The following is a 20385-nucleotide window of genomic DNA, read 5'->3' as shown; positions in this document are numbered from 1 at the left end:
ACAAATGAAACATAATATAACCAGAAAATCTGAAAAGAATCTGTTTGAGAAATAGGCTCATTAAAAAAAGTGTAAATTATAACCTTAGCCCATTGAGTACGCTCCTCGCTAGTTAATGCTGCTATCCCAGGTCCATCAGGTTCACTATGGCACCTCTTGTGAATGTATGTCAATTGCCTGATGGGAGATTTAGAGGAGAGTCAACAAAAGCATAGGCAGTTCAGTAGTTACTTTGGCCTTTAATAAGTTTTAACATTGATCAGTATTTAAACGTTTTGATATATTAGTCAAAGAAAGGAATTATAGCCTTAACAGCTTTCATTTATTTCATACATCTTTTTTTTTTAAGTCATTATTGCTCTACTAATACTAAAAGTATATTCGACAATAACTTAATTCGACTAAAGAAACTGGATGTTCAACTGATACAATCTGTATTTTCAAAATGTACATGCACTTCTGGGGTCCAGGTGAATAACCCTCACATAATAAACAACTTGAAAAATACTCTGGTAAACAATCTCACAAATATCATGCAGGTCTTATCTAACTGAAAGCCACGTGCATATATATTTAGCCAGAGGACTTATTCTATATTCAAACAATATTTGCAAGTGTTTTGTCCAAAAGACAGAAATACCATGTAGTCAGTTTTAAACGTTTTCACATGTGCCATTTTGTTACTTATAACCATTATTTTTAAAGACCATTAGCTGAAAATGAGCAACCGCCCCCGCCCCTGCCCCCGGCTTTTAACATTCTCTATTCCTAGTCAGGTAAGTTCTACGTATACATTTTTAAACATATAGCAGGTAATTCTATCTAAATAACAGGCTTCTTCCATAAAGATATCAACTTTCATCAATTAAAAAATTCATAGGTTTAGGTTTAGCCCTACGTCAAGGCACATGCTAAGAAATTACTTCAGTTTTAAACTTCCAAGGATCCCTCAGAAAGTGAGCTAGTATAGGTGAATAAGTGATCAAAAAGCACCACTAGTAGCCATCTCATATTGGTGGCTTTATCAATCAAAGCTGGAAAAAATACCATTATTATATGGGACACAAGGAAGAATGTTGAGGGTCATACAGTAGTTCTCTAATTTGGATGACTAGGTTAATACTAGTACCATTGGGAAAGACAGAAATATAAGAGGGAAGAAACATATGGACAAAGCAGCCTACCACATCATGTTCATACCAGAAGTACTTGTTATGCCTCTTTTGATAGAGATACAGGAATAGAGAAATATTTCTCTATTAAAACTAAACAACAACAAAAGAAACAGCACAAATGGCATTTAAAAAAACCTGTTGCCGTCGAGTCGATTCCAACTCATAGAGACCCTATAGAACAGAGCAGAATTTCGTTAAAGGATTTCCAAGGTATAAACTTCACAGAAGAAGACTGCCACATCTTTTCCCTGAGGAGCAGCTGCTGGGTTCAAACTGCCAACCTTTTGGTTAGCAGCTGAGTGCTTAACCACTGTGCCACCAGGGCTCCTTGCAAGTGACAGAGAAATGCAAATCAAAACCATAATGAGATACCCCCTTGCCCCTGCTAGAATGGCTATGATCAAAAAATAGAATATAACAGGTATTAGTGAAGATGTGGACAAATTGGAACCTGCATCCATCACTAGTAGGAAAGCAAAATAGTGCAGCCGCTATGGTGAACAGTTGGGTAGTTCCTCAAAAAGTTAAACACAAACCTATCAACTCAGCAATCCCAATCCTATGTATATACTCAAAAGAACTGAAAGCGGGCACACAAACAGAAACCTGTACACCAAGGTTCACTGCAGCACCATTCACAACAATCAAAAGGTAGAACTGCCCGTCAACAGATGAATGGACAAACAAAATGTGGTATATATATATATATACAATGGAATATTACTCAGCCATAAAGATAAATGAAATTATGCTACTACATGGATAAGCCTTGAAAACATTATGCTGAGTAACAGTAAGTCAGTCACAAAAGGACAAATATTACATGATCCCACTTACATGAAATAGGCAAGTGTACTGAGACCAAAGCTTATTAGTGGTTACCAGAGGTGGGAGGGCGAAAGGAAGGGGAAATCATTGCTTAGGGGGCACAGAGTTTCTGTTAATGGTGGTGGAATAATTTGGAAAAGGATGATGGTAATAGTGGCATAACATGCTGAACATAATCAATGCCACTGACTTGTACATGTAAAAATTGTTAAATTGGCAAATGTTTCATTTTATATAGATATGTATTTACCACATAAAAAAGGATAACAGAATATTAATTAAAGATCAATAAAAACCCTTGGGAATTTGATGAAGCCCTCAAATTTTGCAAAAGAGGACACTTTTTTATCCTGTTGAAAAAGGCAAATGGCAAGTGAAAGATTTCCTTTTGTGAATCAGAATTTTTCTGAAAAATTATATGAAAAAATCAGTACTTGATTCATTATTGGTTATAATAGTTTGCTTATAGCTGAATTATATACTTAATTTTACTGAAAAAAAAAAAGTGTAAGTGAAATGACAAACAGAAGTGATATTTGGGTAGGGAGTACTGAGGATGGAGGCAAACTGAGACAAACATGAGCAGTCCCAAACAGGCAACCTTGTGACTACGCTGATCTAGCCCATTGCTGCCATGCCAGAATGCAGGCTACTGTTGCCAGAACTTTTCATTTTCTTTTTTTTTTTAAACAAGAGACCAGAAATCCAGATGTTTCTGTGACTTCTCCTGATTTTTAGTGATTCAAATTCTTTGTTTCCCAAGCAAAATAGATCACAAGCTGGCTTTACCTTGTGAATTACAAGTATTCAATTTCTGGAAGAGTGGCTTTGAGTAACCCAGTTAATAAGCCTGATTTAATAATTATACGTCAATCTTGACCAAACAAATTTCCAAAATATAATTGGGGACATACAAAATATCCTTATCCAGGGCACAAAAGTAAAAGACCTAAAAGACAGATAAATTTGCCTACATCAAAATTAATATTATCTCTCCAATTAAAAAAAATGTTTTTAAGTTAAATGGAAGAAAATATTTGTAACATGTAAGGGATGAGTGTCCAGAACATATAAATAATCGCTACAAGTTAACTAGCATTAAAAAAAAATCAACCAATAGGACAATAGGCAAGAGATCACAAGAAGCAACTCACAGAAGACAAAATACCAATGGCCTGTAAACATACAAAAATGCTCAACCTCACTAGTAATGAGGGATGTGCAAATTTAAACAACAATGAAAACCATTTTTCTCCTGTCAGGTCACCAGGTATTTTTTAAGTTTATTATAGCATGTTAGCAAGGATGTGAAGTGGGTATCCTCGTACAATACTGGCAGGTAAAAGAATGCAGCTTTGGATGACAATTTTATTCAGTTAAAATTTTTAAATTTTAATGACCCAGAAATTTCACTTCTAATATCAATCTATAGATATTTTTACCCATATCCACAAAGACGCATGCTTAAAGATGTTCAGTGTTTGTTACAGTAAAAAATGTAAACTATCTAAATGTCTTCTAATGGAGAAATGGTCAAAGAAACTAAAGTATATCCATTTGACGGAATGCTATGCAACATTTGAAATTCTGCTCTATATTTTCCTTTTGCAGAGTTATATGAATGGTATGATTCCATGTTTTATTTACTTAGCTATATGCCAAAGACATTTTTTCATATCTGCACATATACTGGAAACCCTGGTGTGTAGTGGTTAAGTGCTACAGCTGCTAACCAAAACGTCTGCAGTTCAAATCTACCAGGTGCTCCTTGGAAACTCTATGGGGCAGTTCTACCCTGACCTATGGGGTTGCTATGAGTCGAAAACAGTTAAAAACAATCAGGTAGATATACCTATAATGACATGAAAATATTCACTAAAAAAAAAAAATTGTAGAAAAATAACTAAAATAAAACTTTTTAATTGTATAATAACCCATATACCACATACAAAAATCAATTCTAGGTAGACTGTAAATCTAAATGTAAAGACAAAACAATAAAATTTTAGAAAATAATTCAAGAACATATCTTCCTGGCATTTGCCTAGGAAAAATTTTTTTAAACAGGACACAAAAAGTATAATTCTTCTGGTAAAAGATTGATAAATGGGACTATATTCAAATTAAGAACTTCTGTTCATCAAGAAGGAGCCCTGGTGGTGCAGTGGTTAAAGCACTCAACTAGTAGCCAAAACGATGGTTCAAAACCACCAGTGGCTCTGTGGGAGAAAGATGTGCCAGTCTGCTTCCGTAGAGATTTACAACCTTGGAAACCCTATGGGGTCTCTATGAGTCAGAATTGACTTGATGGCAGTGGGTTTGGTTTTGGTGGGGTTCATCAAAAAGACACCTTTAAGAGAGCGAAAGGGCAATGATAAATATCTTCTCCAACTCTGCAGATTCCAACACATAAAACCAACAAAGGGCTCATATCTAGAATGTATAAAGAACTCCTACAACACTCATACACTGGTGGAACTGCTTACTGGTACGACCACTTTGGAAAAGAGTGGTATTATCTATTGAATTTGAATGCACACATACCCTATGACACAGCAAGTCCTTGCCTAGGTGTGTGTACCTGACAGAAGTGCACACACATGTGCACCAAAAGACTTGTACAAAAATGTTTACGGCAGGATTTTTTTTTAATAGTAAAAAGTTTTTAAGTGATTACCCTTGGAAAGGAGGGAAAGCACAGCAAACGGAAGGAAGTACAAGGGGACTTCTGGAGTACTGGATATGTTCTATTCCTTGACTTAGGTGGTGGTTATATGAGTAGTTAGCTGTACATTTATTTGTGTGCATTTGTACATGTTTGTTATACTTAATAAAAATACTTTTTAAATATGCATATCCAAACCAAAAAACCCATTGCATATAGCTGATTCCAACTCACAGAAACCCACCCTAGAGGACAGAGTAGAACTGTCCCATTGGGTTTCCAAGGCTGAAATCTTTATGGAAGTAGGCTGTCACATCTTTCTCCTGTGGAGCAGCTGGTGGGTTTGAACTGCTGAACTTTCAGGTTAGCAGTTGAGTGCTTAACCACTGCACTGAATATGCATATAGATACATGCAACTCAACATTTTTAAGACAATGTAGGAAATCTGAATGATTGGATATTAAAATGAGATTAGAGAATTATTGTTAATTTTTTAGAAGAAGTCAGTCATTAATGTGTGATAATGGTATCGTATGTGTGTGTGTGTGTGTGTTTAAGAGGCCTTATGTTTTAGAGATACATACTAAGATACTTATGGCAAAGATTTATGTCCCAGATTTCTTTCAAAATAATCCAAGGGAAACTGGGGCACAATGAGGTATAAGTAAAGAACACTAATTGCTGAAGCTAGGAGCTGATAACTATTAAACTAGGGGATGAAAACATAAGGGGATTCATTATATAATTCCCTCTATATTTTGAAATTTTTTATAATAAAATTTAAAAATACACATATAAACACAAATAAATTAAAAAAGCATGTAGAAACATGTATATATACATACAAATAAAAAAATTTTTTATAGCTTAAAAATATTATATTTGTATGTATATATACATGTTTCTACATGCTTTTTTTAACGTGCATGTTAATTCACTGAAACAGATCTGGAAGGACAGAGCACATCAAACTACTACAGTGATTAACTGTGGGGCGAGGAATGGGATCGCTAGTATCTTTAGTATTTTTCTTTCTCCAAGTAGAATGTATTCACATACTTACAGAAAAATTCAAAATTAATTTAAGTGAAAAATAAAATAAAAATGGCTCTTAAAAAATCAACATATATAAAGTCCTTATTTTTCAGCTTACTGTCACCTTAGAGAGAGGCAATTCTGAACATTTATTTAACTCAGGCAAGAACCTATGACCTAAGGAGACTCAAGTCACAGAAAGTAGTTTGAAAACCTGCGAAGCTCTGGTGGGGTGATCAAACATCCTTCATGCATTACATCAAAGACAAAAACTCGGCCTCGACACAGCACTGCAACGTGACTTGGGGAATATCCTTCACTCTCTGGAATAAGGAACAGAAAACAAAAGACTCAAATCTCTAAAAGTTAAACAGGAGCAAAGCTGCATATTTATATCCAATAGAAAAAAAGCAATCATTCCTCCAACATTTTATTTATCTTATTAGAAATACATCATATGAACAAAAAAATACATCAATAACTTAATGGAGTTTCAGTTATTATAATATAAATACAAGCTGTTGAAACTTATCCATGTGAAACATCTAGAAATCCATAAGAATTTCAAGTATTTGTATACACTGAGAATCATGTAAATTTCAAAGTACTACTGGGCTTTCTAGTTTTATTTAGGAATAGAAATGGGAAGGGGAGAAGAGTAGAAGAGGAATCCTGTAGGAGAGCCATTTGAATTAACAAGTTTCTTTTTAGGACTATTTTAATGTTAACTGCTCATCAGGTAATATAGTTGCAGTAATATCTAGACATAACTTCTTAATGAAATAGTTTTCAGTGTAATAAAGAGAAACTAGAATAAGGGTACTGTATGCTTGAGTGGCAAGGGGAAAAGACTTTACCAAGTCTGTAGTTTTACTTAAGGTGCTGATAACACCTGGTAAGACATCCATAACTATCTATGATTCCTTTGGCACACTGTTAACTCCCTGAAAACTGTCTGTTTTCTGTAAACCTCGGACTATTCTGATATAGTCCCATTTTTCAGGTATGAGTCCCTCTGCCAAGGGTATTCCTATATGATCCCTATCCATTTCCTATAAGAAAGAAGATAGACAAAACATAACACTGTAACCAGAAAAAAAAAAAAATTACTGGTTTGTATTACATACAAGGAATCGTGCTAACTCCTTTACACACATTATGTCATGAAACCTACTCAACTGCTAAGAGGTAGTTGTCCCTGGATGCCACAAATAATTAAGCACTCCACTACTAGCTGAAAGGTTGATGGTTTGAACCCACCAAGAGGTACCTTGGAAAACAGGCCCCCCCGCAAAAAAAAAAAAAATGGGGCATGATGAACACATAGAAGCAAATGTCCAAAATGAGAATTCAGATCATAAGGAATAAGGGTAGAAGAGAAGCATACAGGTCCTATGCTTCCTTAATACTCTGATTCATAATTCTATAACTAAATTTTAAACTCTCAAAGATACAACATAAGCATCAGGTTTTTGTTCACCATGTAGGACACAGTTTAGAAAGTCCATTCCCATAAACTACATCCAAACTAATCAGAAGGACTCTAAGATAAGCTTCAGAGAAAGCCTCTGATTAGTCAAAACCTAAAAGAATGATTCCTCAAAATAATATGTTCCATAGTGTCAAAGTAGAAAATATAGCAAGATGACACAAATCCCAATGCTTTTACCAAAAAAAGCACCCGTGTTTTAAACTTACCGGTACTAAAATAATTCATAATTGAATCTCTAGTAATTCCTGGAACCTTGCAGGTAGAAAACAGCATTCGGAATTGATCCATATCTAGAGGAGTATTTCCAACTTTATGAACAGGCAGTTTTTCTCTAATAAAACAAAAAAGTATTTTGGTCAAGAAATCATCATAAAACTTATAAGCCAAATAGTCACAACTGCAGCATTCATCCCCAAATAAGTTAATTAAGGTTCTCAACATGGTGCCACCTGAGGATTTGGGTAATGTCCTTACTTTCTTAATAGCTGCCAGTAGTTCAAATTATGCCAAAGAGTTATACTTCCTCTTTCTAACTGAGTGCCTTCCTTTGGAGGCCAGTAGTGTTCAATATAGGCTGCAGGACCCGCAAAGTTAACATTCAGTTGTGATGGTATGCGAACATCCAGGTAAGCAACATTCAGCCACCACTCTTCCAGCTAAAAGAAATTAAGAACATCAGCCTAATGTTCTTCAGAATACTTGAACTGCTGACCAAAAAAAAAAAAAAAAAAAGATTGAAAAGGAAGAATGAAAATGCTGTATTTGTTCTTTAATTACTCTTCAACACTTAAAAAACACATTTCCTTGTTTTTAAATCATCACAGATTTTGAAAAATGCTACTGTGGTAACTCTTGTAAACCTTTTTTTCTTTTAAGACTCCTTTTTCTTTAAACTTCTTTTCTTTTAAAACTCTCAAAGATACAATATCTTTGAATCTTAATTATTATTCAGTTTAACTTAAATATTATTCAGGATCTTTAAGTATTATTCAGTTTAACTACACTGTCAAAAATATGAAACAAGAAAGCCCTGAAAAGGCACCGTCAGACAGATCATTATACTGAAGTCACAAATACCCAACAAAGGACTTGGGTATTTTCAAAGAGTACCAAGAGTAAGTAGATGCTCAATAAATCTTCATGTAATGATAACAATTGTTAGAAACCAAACCAAACCCACTGCCACTGAGTCGATTCCAACTCACAGAGACCGTACAGGACAGAGTAGAACCACCCCACAGAGTTTCCAAGGAGCACCTGGTGGATTCGAGCTGACGACCTTTTGGATAGCAGCCGTAGCATTTAACCACTACACCACCAGGGTTTCCCCTTACAGGCTAGGGATTCTCAAATGATTAACAATTGTTAAGGCACTTACAATTTTCCCCTTCTAAACAAAAACTGAAACACTAAAATCAGAAATATAAAAGGTTTTCAGTAGGATTAAAACTAATTTAGATTTTTCAAGTACTAATTTCTACATGTTTAATAACCTGTAACATGTGGATAGTCTCTCTTCTAATTGTTGAATTATCTAATTGTTGAATTTCATGCATAAACGAGCAGATCTTATCAAATTATCTGCAGTTATTTTGGAAGAAACTGATGTTATAAACTAAAATTAGTCATTCAGAAAAAGGTATGTGACAAGGATACAGGTAGAACTTCTTTACCTTTGTCCTTCTTAAATTAAAATCACTCTAAGTTCAGAATTAAGAATAAAGGACTCTGGAAGTATAAAATATTACTATTCCATCATAGGTGTTAATGGCTCATGAAAAGATCTGCTTTTTATTTCTAAAACTAAAAGACAGAAGATAGTTACAAGCATTTCTAGACTAAAGCAATGTTTTGTTTTGTTTTGTTTTGTTTTGTTTTGTTTTAATTATGAAAACTCCTCTGCTTCATACCCGAGAAGTAGACAAGTATTTGAGCTGAAGAATTCAAAGAAGATTCCTTGTGGAAAATTACTGAGACTACACTACTGTACCACCTTCTCCCTCAATTTATCCAACTAAAACAGAGAATACTCAAAACCACTCTCCACTCCAATTTTCTAATGACCCTTTTCCCCCATGCACTGTTTAGATATTTCTACATCACCTATGTGACATGCCTACTTTAGTGTTTTGGGTTTTTTCAGGCTATAATCATCTTGACAAAATGTTTTTCTCAAGCATAGTCTACAGATCACCTGTATCAGAATCACACAGAGTGTTTATTAAAATATGGATTTCTTGGCAGCACAAAAGGCTGGCAACTTCTAATACAAGAGGTAGATCCAGTTTCATAGGAAGGAAGTTTAGAAACTGAAAGAAGAGAAATAAAAACTGTCTACCATAGTTTTTTTTTTTTTTTTTGTACCATAGTATTAAAAAAAAGGGGGGGGTGGAGTACAGTGGGGCAGGAGATTTCTGGTACCTGATTCCAAACATATGAAGTCAGAACTACTGGTCCTAGAAAATTTGCATTTTAACAAGTTCCCCATATCATAAGATAGGGGACCATCCATAACACTCAAAAGTCCCAAGTTAAGTGATTCATTCATTCTTTTGGATGATAATAACAACAATGACTTCAAAGATTTTACAATAATTTAAAAATGCATGCTATGTGCATTTTTCATTTTTTATTCTTTAATCACCATCAATTTTTCAATTATAAATACAAAAATGTAATTACCCAATTTCTTTTCCCTTTTGCCCTTTCGAGTAGTTTCTGATGCAATTTTTGTCCAATCCCATTTTGGAATTTTTTAACTATTTCTTCAGTTTTCTTATATTCTTCTTCATTTGCAAATGGTTTTACTATAGAGAAACCAAAACGCATTAACGTATTTAAACATCAAGTACCACCAACACGCTTTGACTATTATTACTTACACAAGTCTTGAGACTCAAATCTGTAAAACACAGTATTAAATACCACAGCAATCCAATAAATTATAACAGCGCTTACAATATGAAAATAGGTGAAAAGCAACAATGCAAAATACTGTAAAAAATAAAACAGTGGATATTATGTAATTTGATAACCATTTTCTGAAAACTTATTTTAAATTACTCTAAGTAATAGTTAAAACTACAGAGATGGGACTATCGTTCAGCTATTAGTCCAACGGGAAAGTACACCCTGTTTAGCTGCCAAACCCACTACCATGGAGTCAATTCCAACTCATAGTGACCCTACAAGACAGAGCAGAACTGCCCAAGAGGGTTTCCAATCTTTATGGAAGCAGACTGCTGCATCATTCTCCCAGGGAGTGGCTGGGGGATTCAAACTGTCAACTTTTTTAGCAGCTGAGTGCTTAACCATTGTACTACCTGAACTCCAAAGTGTCAAATGAAGACATAAAGAACTCAGCCAAGCTCCAAATGGAATAAGAAACTGACAGAGAACAGAGAGCGAGGAGAGATACATATGGATGTCCCCTATCAGCTAACGCAGCACAGATTCACCATCTTGGACTCTTGTTGGAGACTGGTAGACAGGGAGCACAGTGAAGAACCTTCACAGAGCTCCCAGTAGGAGACAGAGCACCCAGTAACCAGCGATACATGCTTTCCCACCGCCCATCCTCTTCCCAATGCTCTACCTTCACATTTCCTAGCTGGCAGCAGTGGCTTGGCTGGCCAGGAAGTGCAGCATTCGGGCCACTCAGATTTGCCCTGCCCACATCGGAGACTGGCGGACAGTGAGTACAAGAAAGCAGCTTCACGAAATTTCCAGCAGGAGACAGAGCACCTGGTAACCAGCAATATACACTTTCCTAGCCCCTACCCCTTCCCCCCTCCCCCCAACCTGCTCTGCTTCCCACCAACCACAGTCTCTTGGCTGAGAGACAACTGCTTCAGACATGGGCTGCTTGGATTCACCTTGCCCAAACTGGCCAGCTCCCTGAGTGTCATTTGTCTGTGGCTGATGTTGCTTTTTTTCATTTCTTTTGGTTTCTTCCATGACTCTCGGCACCTACCCCTCCTTTCTCTTGAACACCTAGCTCCGTGTGCTATCTCTGCTTTTCTTGAAAGGCTGTGAAGCACCGCTTGACTGGGGAACCATTCCACCGGCCCACGACACCATGCTGGTGGGATTCCTGGAGCTTCTTTATTAGCTTTTTTTTTGTTTCATTTTGCTTTTTCTTTTCACAACTTGGAAGCCCCTTCTAGCCAGGCTGCACTGCACAACTTAGAGGAGTCACTTTCCCAGTGTGCACAGCTGTGTCAGTGGGATCCCTAAGTGTATTTTTTTTTTCCTTTCTTTTTCTCTATTTTCCTTTCTGTCTTTCTTCATTTCTCAGTTCTCATCTCTCTATACTTACCTTCTTTTCCTGTCTCCTGAATACTTGGCACCGTGTGACATCTATACCCCCTCTAGCCAGGCTATACTGCGCAGCCTGGGAGCCACGTCCCTGGTCTTCACAACCGCACCAGTGGGACCCTTGGGGCTTTTCTTTTCTTTTTTTTTCTAAATTTTTCTCTATTTTTTTTCTTTTTGTTTTTCCCCATTTCTCAGTTTCTCACCTCTCCATTCCAATGGCAATCCTTTAGCACTCTTTTTTTGTTTGTTTTTGGCTCCTGTTTCTCTTCTCTCTCCTCTTTCTCATACCCATATCACCTCCCCACATCACAACCTCACTCCTCCTTCCTACCTACCTGCAACATGTGCTGAACATCACACACCCAAGCACCACAGGCACGGCCTACTGGAACCTGCCCAGCACTGATTACTGGCCCATTCTGTTGGCCCTAGTATTTGCCACAAACAACCCATTCCAGCCCTTCCCCTTTAGCTGGACCTGCCCTGTTGCACCACAGCTGAGAGACTGGCCCTGCCCATTGGACAAGGAGGTGAAAAGGATCGGGACCATAGACAAGTAAACAATGCATAGCCTGCCTGCTCAGACTTAACAAAATAAAACAAAAAAGTAGGATGAAACAAACAGATCTACAAGCAATAAATTAAGAAAATAAGTCCTGAATGTCCCAAATACAGAAGGCAATATCAAAACATATAAAAATCAGGACAGAATGGTTCCAGTAGGTGTCCAAAATAAAACACCAGATAGCTTTCCAGTAAAGAAAAGGCATGAGAACTACCTCAAAGGGAATTCAAATCTCTAATATTCAAGCTATCCAAGAGTTGAAGCAAAAAGCAGATGCAAATGGGGAAAAAATACACAAATTCATAGAAAAAAAAAAAAAGGAAAAATTCAGGAAAATAGTACAGGAAAAAATGCCAAAATAAATTCACAACTAGAAATCATGCAAAAACAACAATTAGAAATCCAAAACATACACAATATTTCAGAAACGGACAGTGTCATAGAAGGGCTGAAGAGCAAGTTTGAAATGATGGAAGATAGACAGGATCAGCAAAACTGAAGACAAACACTTGGATACGACTCTGTTTAAAGTAAAGTCAGAAAAAAAGAATGAAGAAACTCTGAGAATTATGTGGGATACAATCAAAAGAAAAAATATGCAAGTGATCAGAGTTCCAGAACAGAAGGAAGAAATGGAAAACACAGAAAGGATCATTGAGGAATTCCTGACAGAAAACTTCCCTAATATCATGAAAGTTGAAAAGCTGACCATCCAAGACACTCAACAATCTCATATAGGATAGATCCCAAAAGAAAATCACCAAGGCATATCATAATCACACTCGCTAAAACCAAAGACAAAGAAAAAATCCTGAGAGTAGCTTGAGAAAAACAAAAATTCACATACAGAGGAGAAACAATAAGCTTAAGCTCTGGCTATTCACCAGAAACCATGTAGGCAAAAAGGCAACAGGATGACACACATAAAACATTGGGAAAAAAATTGCCAACCAAGATTAATACACCTTGAAAAACTCTCATTCAAATATGATGTGAAATTAGGACATTTCCAGATAAACAGATATTAAGGGAATATGTAAAAACCAAACCAAACTTACAAGAGTTATTAAAGGGGGTCCTTCGGTCTGAGAACAAACAATATCAGACCACAGCCTGAATCTAGGGCACAAGACTGTACCAGCCAGATACCAAAGCAGGAAATGAACTCTCAAGGACTAACCAAAACCAAAACAATTGCAACAAGGGACCAGAGAGGTTAATCTGTAAGTGACAACAACGTCAGAACAATAAAAGAGGGAATAAACGGTGTAGCTATAGAACTTTCTAATGCAGAGGATGGCAAAGCGATACCAAGTAATAAAAGACTGGTTCAAACCTAGGAAGATAAGGGTAAATTTCAAGGTAACCACAAAGAAAGTTAATAAACCTACTCACCAAAATAAAGAAAAACAAAAAGTCTCAATAAAAACAAAATCTACAAAAACAAAAGGAATTAAAAAGAAATCCACAAAGAAAAGGAATGCAGCACAGGAGAGTAAAAGGAACAAAGAAAATGTCAGTATCACAAAAGAAGCACTACAAAATGACAGCAATAAACTCACACCTATCAATAATTACATTGAATGTAAATGGCCTAATGCACCCATAAAGAGATAGTCACAGAATGGATTAAAAAAAACAGGATCCATCCATATGCTGTCTACGAGAGACACACCTTAGAAACAAAGATGTGAATTTATTAAAAATCAAAGGATGAAAAAAAATTTATCAAGCAAATAACTACCAAAAAAGAGCAGGAGTGGCAATACTACCCTCAGATAAAACCCAAAAAACCCAGTGCTGTCGAGTCGATTCCGACTCATAGTGACCCTATAGGACAGAGTAGAACTGCCCCATAGAGTTTCCAAGGAGCGCCTGGCAAATTTGAACTGCCGACCCTTTGGTTAGCAGCCATAGCACTTAACCACTACAGCACCAGGGTTTCCACCTCAGATAAAATAGACTTCAAAATAAAAGACAAAGAAGGGCACCATATATTGATTAAAGGGATGACCCATCATGAAGACTTAACCATAATAAACGTCTACGCACCCAATGACAGGGCTCCAACACATACAAAACAAACTCTAACAGCACTGAAAAGAGAAACTGACAGTTCCACAATAACAGTAAGAGACTTCAACACATTGCTCTCTGGAAAGGACAGAACATCTAGAAAGACACAGAGGAGCTAAAGGGCATTATCAGCCAATTTGACCTTATAGACACATATAAAACACTCCACCCAACAGCTGCAAAATACGCATTCTTTCCCAACACACATGGAACATTCTCCAGAATAGACTACATCTTAGCCCACAGAGCCACCCTCAACAAAATCCAAGACACTGAGTTAACACAAAGTATCTTCTCTGACCACAATGTCTTCAAAGTAGAAATTAACAACAGGGAGAGCAAGGGAAAAAAAAAAATCAATCACATGGAAACTGAATAATGCCCTGCTTAAAAACCACTGGGTAATAGAAGAAATCAGAGATGGAATAAAAAAATTCCTAGAATCAAACAAGAATGAAAACACATCATACCAAAACCTTTGAGACACAGCAAAGGCAGTCCTCAGAGGTCAATTTATAGCAACAGATGCACACATCAGAAAAAGAAGAAAGGGACAAAATCAAAACATGACCTACACAACTTAAACAAATAGAAAAAGAACAGCAAAAAGAGCCAGCAGCCACCACAAGAAATGAAATAATAAAGATTAGACCAGAAATAAATGAAATGGAGAATAGAAAAACAATAGAAAGAATCAACAAAATCAAAAATTGGCTCTTTGAAAGGATCAACAAAACTGTCAAACCATCGGCCAAACTGACAAAAGAAAAATAGGAGAGGACACAAACAACCCGAATAAGAAACAGAATGGGGACATTACAACAGACCCAACTGAAACAAAAAGAATCATAAGACAGCACTATGAAAAACTATACTCTGACAAATTTGAAAACCTAGAGGAAATGGACAAATTTCTAGAAACACACTACCTACCCAGACTAATACAAAATGATGTTGAAAATCTGAACAGACCCATAACAAGAAAATTGGTTGAAAAGGAAATTTAAAAAAAAAAACTCCCAACAAACAAAAGCCCTGGCCCAGATAGCTTCACTGGAGAATTCTACCAAACATTCAGAGAAGAGCTTACACCAGTACTACTCAAATTATTTCAGAACATAGAAAAGGAAGGGATACTTCCGAATTCATCCTATGAAGGCAGCATAACCTTGACACCAAAACCAGGCAAAGACACAAAAAAACAAAAACACAGAACAATCTCTTTCATGAATACAGATGCAAAAATTCTTAACAAAATTCTAGCCAATAGAATTCAGCAGCATATCCAAAAAATAATACACCACAACCAAGTAAGATTTATACCAGGTGTGCAAGGATTGTTCAACATTAGAAAATCAACGTAATCTACCACATACATAAAAAGGAAAGAAAAGAATCACATGATCATCTCAATCAACACAGAAAATGCATCTGACAAAGTCCAACACCCATTCCTGGTAAAAACTCTCAATAAAATAGGTATAAAAGGGAAATTTCTCAACATAATAAAGGGCATCTATGCAAAAACCAACAGCCAACATCATTCTTAATGGAGAGAGGGTGAAAACATTCCCCTTGAGAAGAGGAACAAGACAAGGATGCCCTTTATCACCACTCCTGTTTAATATTGTGCTGGAAGTCCTAGCCAGGGCAAAAAGGAAAGAAAAGGAAATAAAGGCCATCCAAATTAGTAATGAAGAAGTTAAATTCTCCCTATTTGCGGATGATATGATACTATACATAGAAAACCCAAAAGACGCTACAAGAATGCTATTGGAATAGAAAGATTCACAGTGAGCAGGATACATGGTAAACATACAAAAATCAGTTGGATACTATACATTGATAAAAAGAACAATGAAAAGGAAATCATGAAAACAATACCATGTTTCATAGTCCCTAGAAAAAATAAAATACTTAAGAATAAAGCTAACCAGGGATATAAAGGACCTATACAAACAAAACTACAAAACACTACTGCAAGAAACTAAAACAGAAATCTACGTAAGTGGAAAAACATACCATGCTCATGGACAGGAATACTCAACATTGTGAAAATGACAATTCTACCCAAAGCGATTTACAAATAGAATGCAATCACGATCCAAAAACCAACAATATGCTTTAAAGAGACGGAAAAACTTATCATTAACTTTATATGGAAAGGGAAGAAGCCCCAGATAAGTAAAGCACTACTGAAGAAGAGTAAAGTAGGAGGACTCGCACTACCTGACCTCAGAACCTACCATACAGCTATGGTAGTCGAAACAACCTGGTACTGATACAACAACAGATACATTGACCAACAGAACAGAATTGAGAACTCAGATGTAAATCCATCCACCTAAGGTCACCTGATCTTTGACAAGGGCTCAAAGTTCATCGAATGGGGAAAAGACAGTCTTTTTAACAAATGGAGCTGGCAAAACTGGATGTCCATCTCCAAAAAAATGAAACAGGACCCATACTTCACACCATATACAAAAACTAACTCAAAATGGATCAAAGACCTAACTGTAAAACCAAAAACTAAGAAGTTCATAGAAGAAAAAATAGGGTCAACACTAGAGGCCCAAATACATGGCATTAACAGGGTACAAACCACAACCAACAACACACAAACTCCAGAAGTTAAGCTAGATAACTGGAATCTTCTAAAAATTAAACACTTATGCTCATCAAAAGACTTCACCAAAAGAGTAAAAAGAGAACCTGCAGACTAAGAAAAAAATTTTGGCTATTAGGAATCAGACAAAGGTCTAATCTCTAAAAATCTACAAGAAAATTCAACACCTCTACAACAAAAAGACAAATAATCAAATTAAAAAATGGGCAAAGGAAATGGGCAGTTCCCAGAGAAGACATTCAAGCGGTCAACAGACACATAAGGAAATGTTCACCATCACTAGCCTTTAGAGAAATGCAAATCAAAATACACAATGAGATACCATCTCACCCCAGCATTACTGGCATGCGTCAAAAAAGAAAACAGGAAATAACACATGTTGGAGAGGCTTCAGGGAGATCAGAACTCTTACACACTGCTGGTGGGAATGCAAAATGATACAACCATTTTGGAAAACCACATGGGGCGTCCTTAGAAAGCTAGAAATAGAAATACCATATGATCCAGCAATCCCATTCCTAGCAATATATCCTAGAGAAATAAGAACTGTCACACGAATAGGAATATGCACACTCATGTTCACTGCAGCATTGTTCACAATAGCAAAAAGATGGAAACAACCTAAATGCCCATCAACAGATGAATGGACAAACAAACCGTGGTACATACACACAATGGAGTATTCTGCAACAATAAAGAACAATGATGAATCTGTGAAGCATCTCATAACATAGATGAGTATGGTGGGCATTATGCTGAGTGAAATAAGTCATCCACAAAAGGACAAATATTGGATGAGACCACTACTGTAAAAACTCATGAAAAGGTTTACATACAAAAAGAAACAATCTTTGATAGTTACAAGGAAGGGGATGGGTAGGGATGGAAAAACACTTAACAGACAACAGGTTAACTGGTAACTCTGGTGAAGGGTAAGAAAGTACACAATACTGAGGAAGCCAGTGCAACTTGTATAAGGCAAGGTCATGGAAGCTCCACAGACACATCTAAACTTCGTGAGGGGTCTAAGCACTGGTCTGAGGGCTGTGGGCACCATGATCTCGGGAATATCTAGCTCAATTGGCATAATATACTTTATAAAGAATATGTTCTACATTCAACTTTGGTGAGTAGTATCTGGGGACTTAAAAGCCTGTGAACGGCCATCTAGGATACTCCACTGGTCTCACACCTTCGGGAGCAAGGAAGAATGAAGAAAACTAAAGATACAAGGGAAAGATTAATCCAAAGGACTAATAGACCACATCTATTACAGCTTCCACCAGACTGAGTCCAGTACGGCTAGATGGAGCCTGGCTACCACCATTGACTGCTCCAACAGGGATCACAATACAAGGTCCTGGAAAGAGCTGGAGAAAAATGTAGAACAAAATTCTAACTCAAAAAGAAAGACCAGACTTGCTGGCCTGACAGAGACTGGCGAAACCCTGAGAATATGGCCCCTGGATACCCTTTCAGCTCAGTAATGAAGTCACTCCTGAGGTTCACCCTTCAGCCAAAGATTGTACAGGCCCATGAAACAAAACGAGACTAACGGGGCACGCCAGCCCAGCAGCAAGGACTAGAAGGCAGGAGGGACAGGAAAGGCGGTAATAGGGAATCCAAGGTTGAGAAGGAAGAGTGTTGACATGTCATGGGGTTGTTAACCAATCTCATAAAACAATATGTGTACTAACTGTTTAATGAGAAACTAGTTTGCTCTGTAAATCTTCTTATAAAGTACAATAAAAAAATTAAAAAAAGAAAATATTGAAGTTGTCAAGGATTTCATTTTACTTGGATTCACAATCAAGCAGCAGTCAAGAAATCAAACAATGCATTGCATTGGGCAAATCTCACATAAAAGATCTCTTTAAAGCGTTAAAAAGCAAAGAGGTCACCTTGAGGACTAAAGTGTGTCTGACCTAAGCGGTGGTATTTTCAATTGCCTCATATGCATGTGAAAGTTGGACAGTGAATAAGAAGATCGAAGAACTGATGCCTTTGAATTATGGTGTTGGCAAAGAATATCGAATATACCATGGACTGCCAGAAGAACGAACAAATCTGTCTTGGAAGAAGTACGGCCAGGATGCTCCTTAGAACAGAGGATGGCAAGACTTCATTTGACGTACTTTGGACATATTATCAGGAAGGACCAGTTCCTGGAGAAGGACATCATGTTTGGTAAAATAGAGTGTCAACAAAAAGAGAAAGACCCTCAATGAGATGGACTGACACAACGGCTACAACAGTGGGCTCAAACATAGCAATAACTGTGAGGATGATACAGGACCATGCAGTGTTTTGTTGTGTTGTACATACGGTCGCTATGAGTCAGAACCAACTTGATGGCACCTAACAAGAACAGCCACAAGGGAAAAAACAAAACAAACAAACATATTTTTACTAACATTTAATGTAGAGCTGTTATAAAGCCTACACAGAGCAGTTTAGGGTATCTCATGGCCAACAATGGATTCCTTCTAAAAAATGAAAAATAAGTACAGGGTAGCTATCCCAATGAAAACCAAGTGTTCTGAGAATTAAACTATAAATTAAAATAAATTAGAAATCAAGGGAAATTATTACCTTCCTTTGTTTTTTTCCTCTTCAAAATCTTATCTGGAAAACTGTAGAACTTTAATTGTGAATTCAGTTGTAAAGTGAAAAATCAGAAACAGTAAATAATCAATGAATTTTTTTAAAGGACACTAGAATTCTCAGAGAAATGAAGAAAAAAGAATTAAAAAACTTCTCAGAGGGCTTCCATTTAAACAATGGGAACTGGACACATATATTTACCACCAATTCTTCTAGAAATCCACTAAAAATGCAGAAAAGCAATAAGAAAGGCAAAAATTCACTAGAACAAAAAATAAAAGACAACAGCAGACATGTTAAGCTAACATTTTACAAAGTAGAAAACACATGGAAAAATGGTGACTGACTTAGTAGAATAGAAAAAGTTAATATCTAAGAGTAAAAAAAAAAAGAGTAGGGGATGGAAAATGACAGGAGGTAAGTGCAGGGTCAGGTAGAAACCAAAAAGCAAGTCAAATCCTGCAGTACAATACCAGAAAGATTCAAGACACTGGGTACCATGAAGGGCAGGGAACAAAGTGAGGCTGAAAACAGGATAGCTTGAAAGTTTGAAAGAAGGAGTTAGACAACCAATCCCCCATTCACATTCGCCCCTGTAAATCTTCTCTTCCACTCTACAAAGCCAGACAACTTGCTCCCAATGGAGAAAACAGGAGGTTAACTTTTCAGAAGAAGCTGAAACAGACAGGAGAGAAGAAAGACACAGGTTCCAGGCCATACAGAAAAAAGGAGAATTACAATAAAAATGTACACTAAACAATGAGTCCTTCAGTCCCCCTCATGCACTTGGCTCCCAAAACACTAGCAGTTGGGTTTATGCCCTCTAAATGAGATATGAGAAGATTCCTCTTTGGGGAAATTGATCAGTCCAAGAGAAAAGAATATTGATACTCAGGTATGCCCTAATGGAACTACTAGGTCTCTGCCCTATCATCCTACAATAAGGCCCACTAGTTGTCAAGCTCCAAGAGGGCACACAGAGTTTCCAGTTGCCTTTTCAG

General features: G+C 36.7%; 1 protein-coding gene across 8 annotated transcripts in view; it reads right to left on the bottom strand.

The window, feature by feature from the left end:
- Positions 1 to 20385, bottom strand: part of CROT (carnitine O-octanoyltransferase) — a 55363-nt gene that overhangs the window by 22503 nt on the left and 12475 nt on the right. For 6 of the 8 annotated variants that reach the window (XM_049894263.1, XM_049894260.1, XM_049894262.1 and 3 more), the window contains exons 3-7: positions 9879 to 10003; positions 7671 to 7852; positions 7403 to 7527; positions 5919 to 6027; positions 84 to 177 (exon numbers count right to left, since the gene is read on the bottom strand). In XM_049894263.1, coding sequence (XP_049750220.1) covers positions 84 to 177; positions 5919 to 6027; positions 7403 to 7527; positions 7671 to 7852; positions 9879 to 10003 — 635 coding nt within the window. Of the gene's footprint in view, positions 1 to 83; positions 178 to 5918; positions 6028 to 7402; positions 7528 to 7670; positions 7853 to 9878; positions 10004 to 20385 lie in introns of those variants that run through there. The other 2 variants (XM_049894265.1, XM_049894266.1) reach the window with 2 other exon arrangements.

This window comes from Elephas maximus, chromosome 8, assembly GCF_024166365.1.
Source record: "Elephas maximus indicus isolate mEleMax1 chromosome 8, mEleMax1 primary haplotype, whole genome shotgun sequence".
NCBI classification, from domain to species: Eukaryota; Metazoa; Chordata; class Mammalia; order Proboscidea; family Elephantidae; genus Elephas; species Elephas maximus.
Note: the sequence above shows the minus strand (reverse complement) of the source record. Positions and strands in the feature narration are given on the sequence as shown.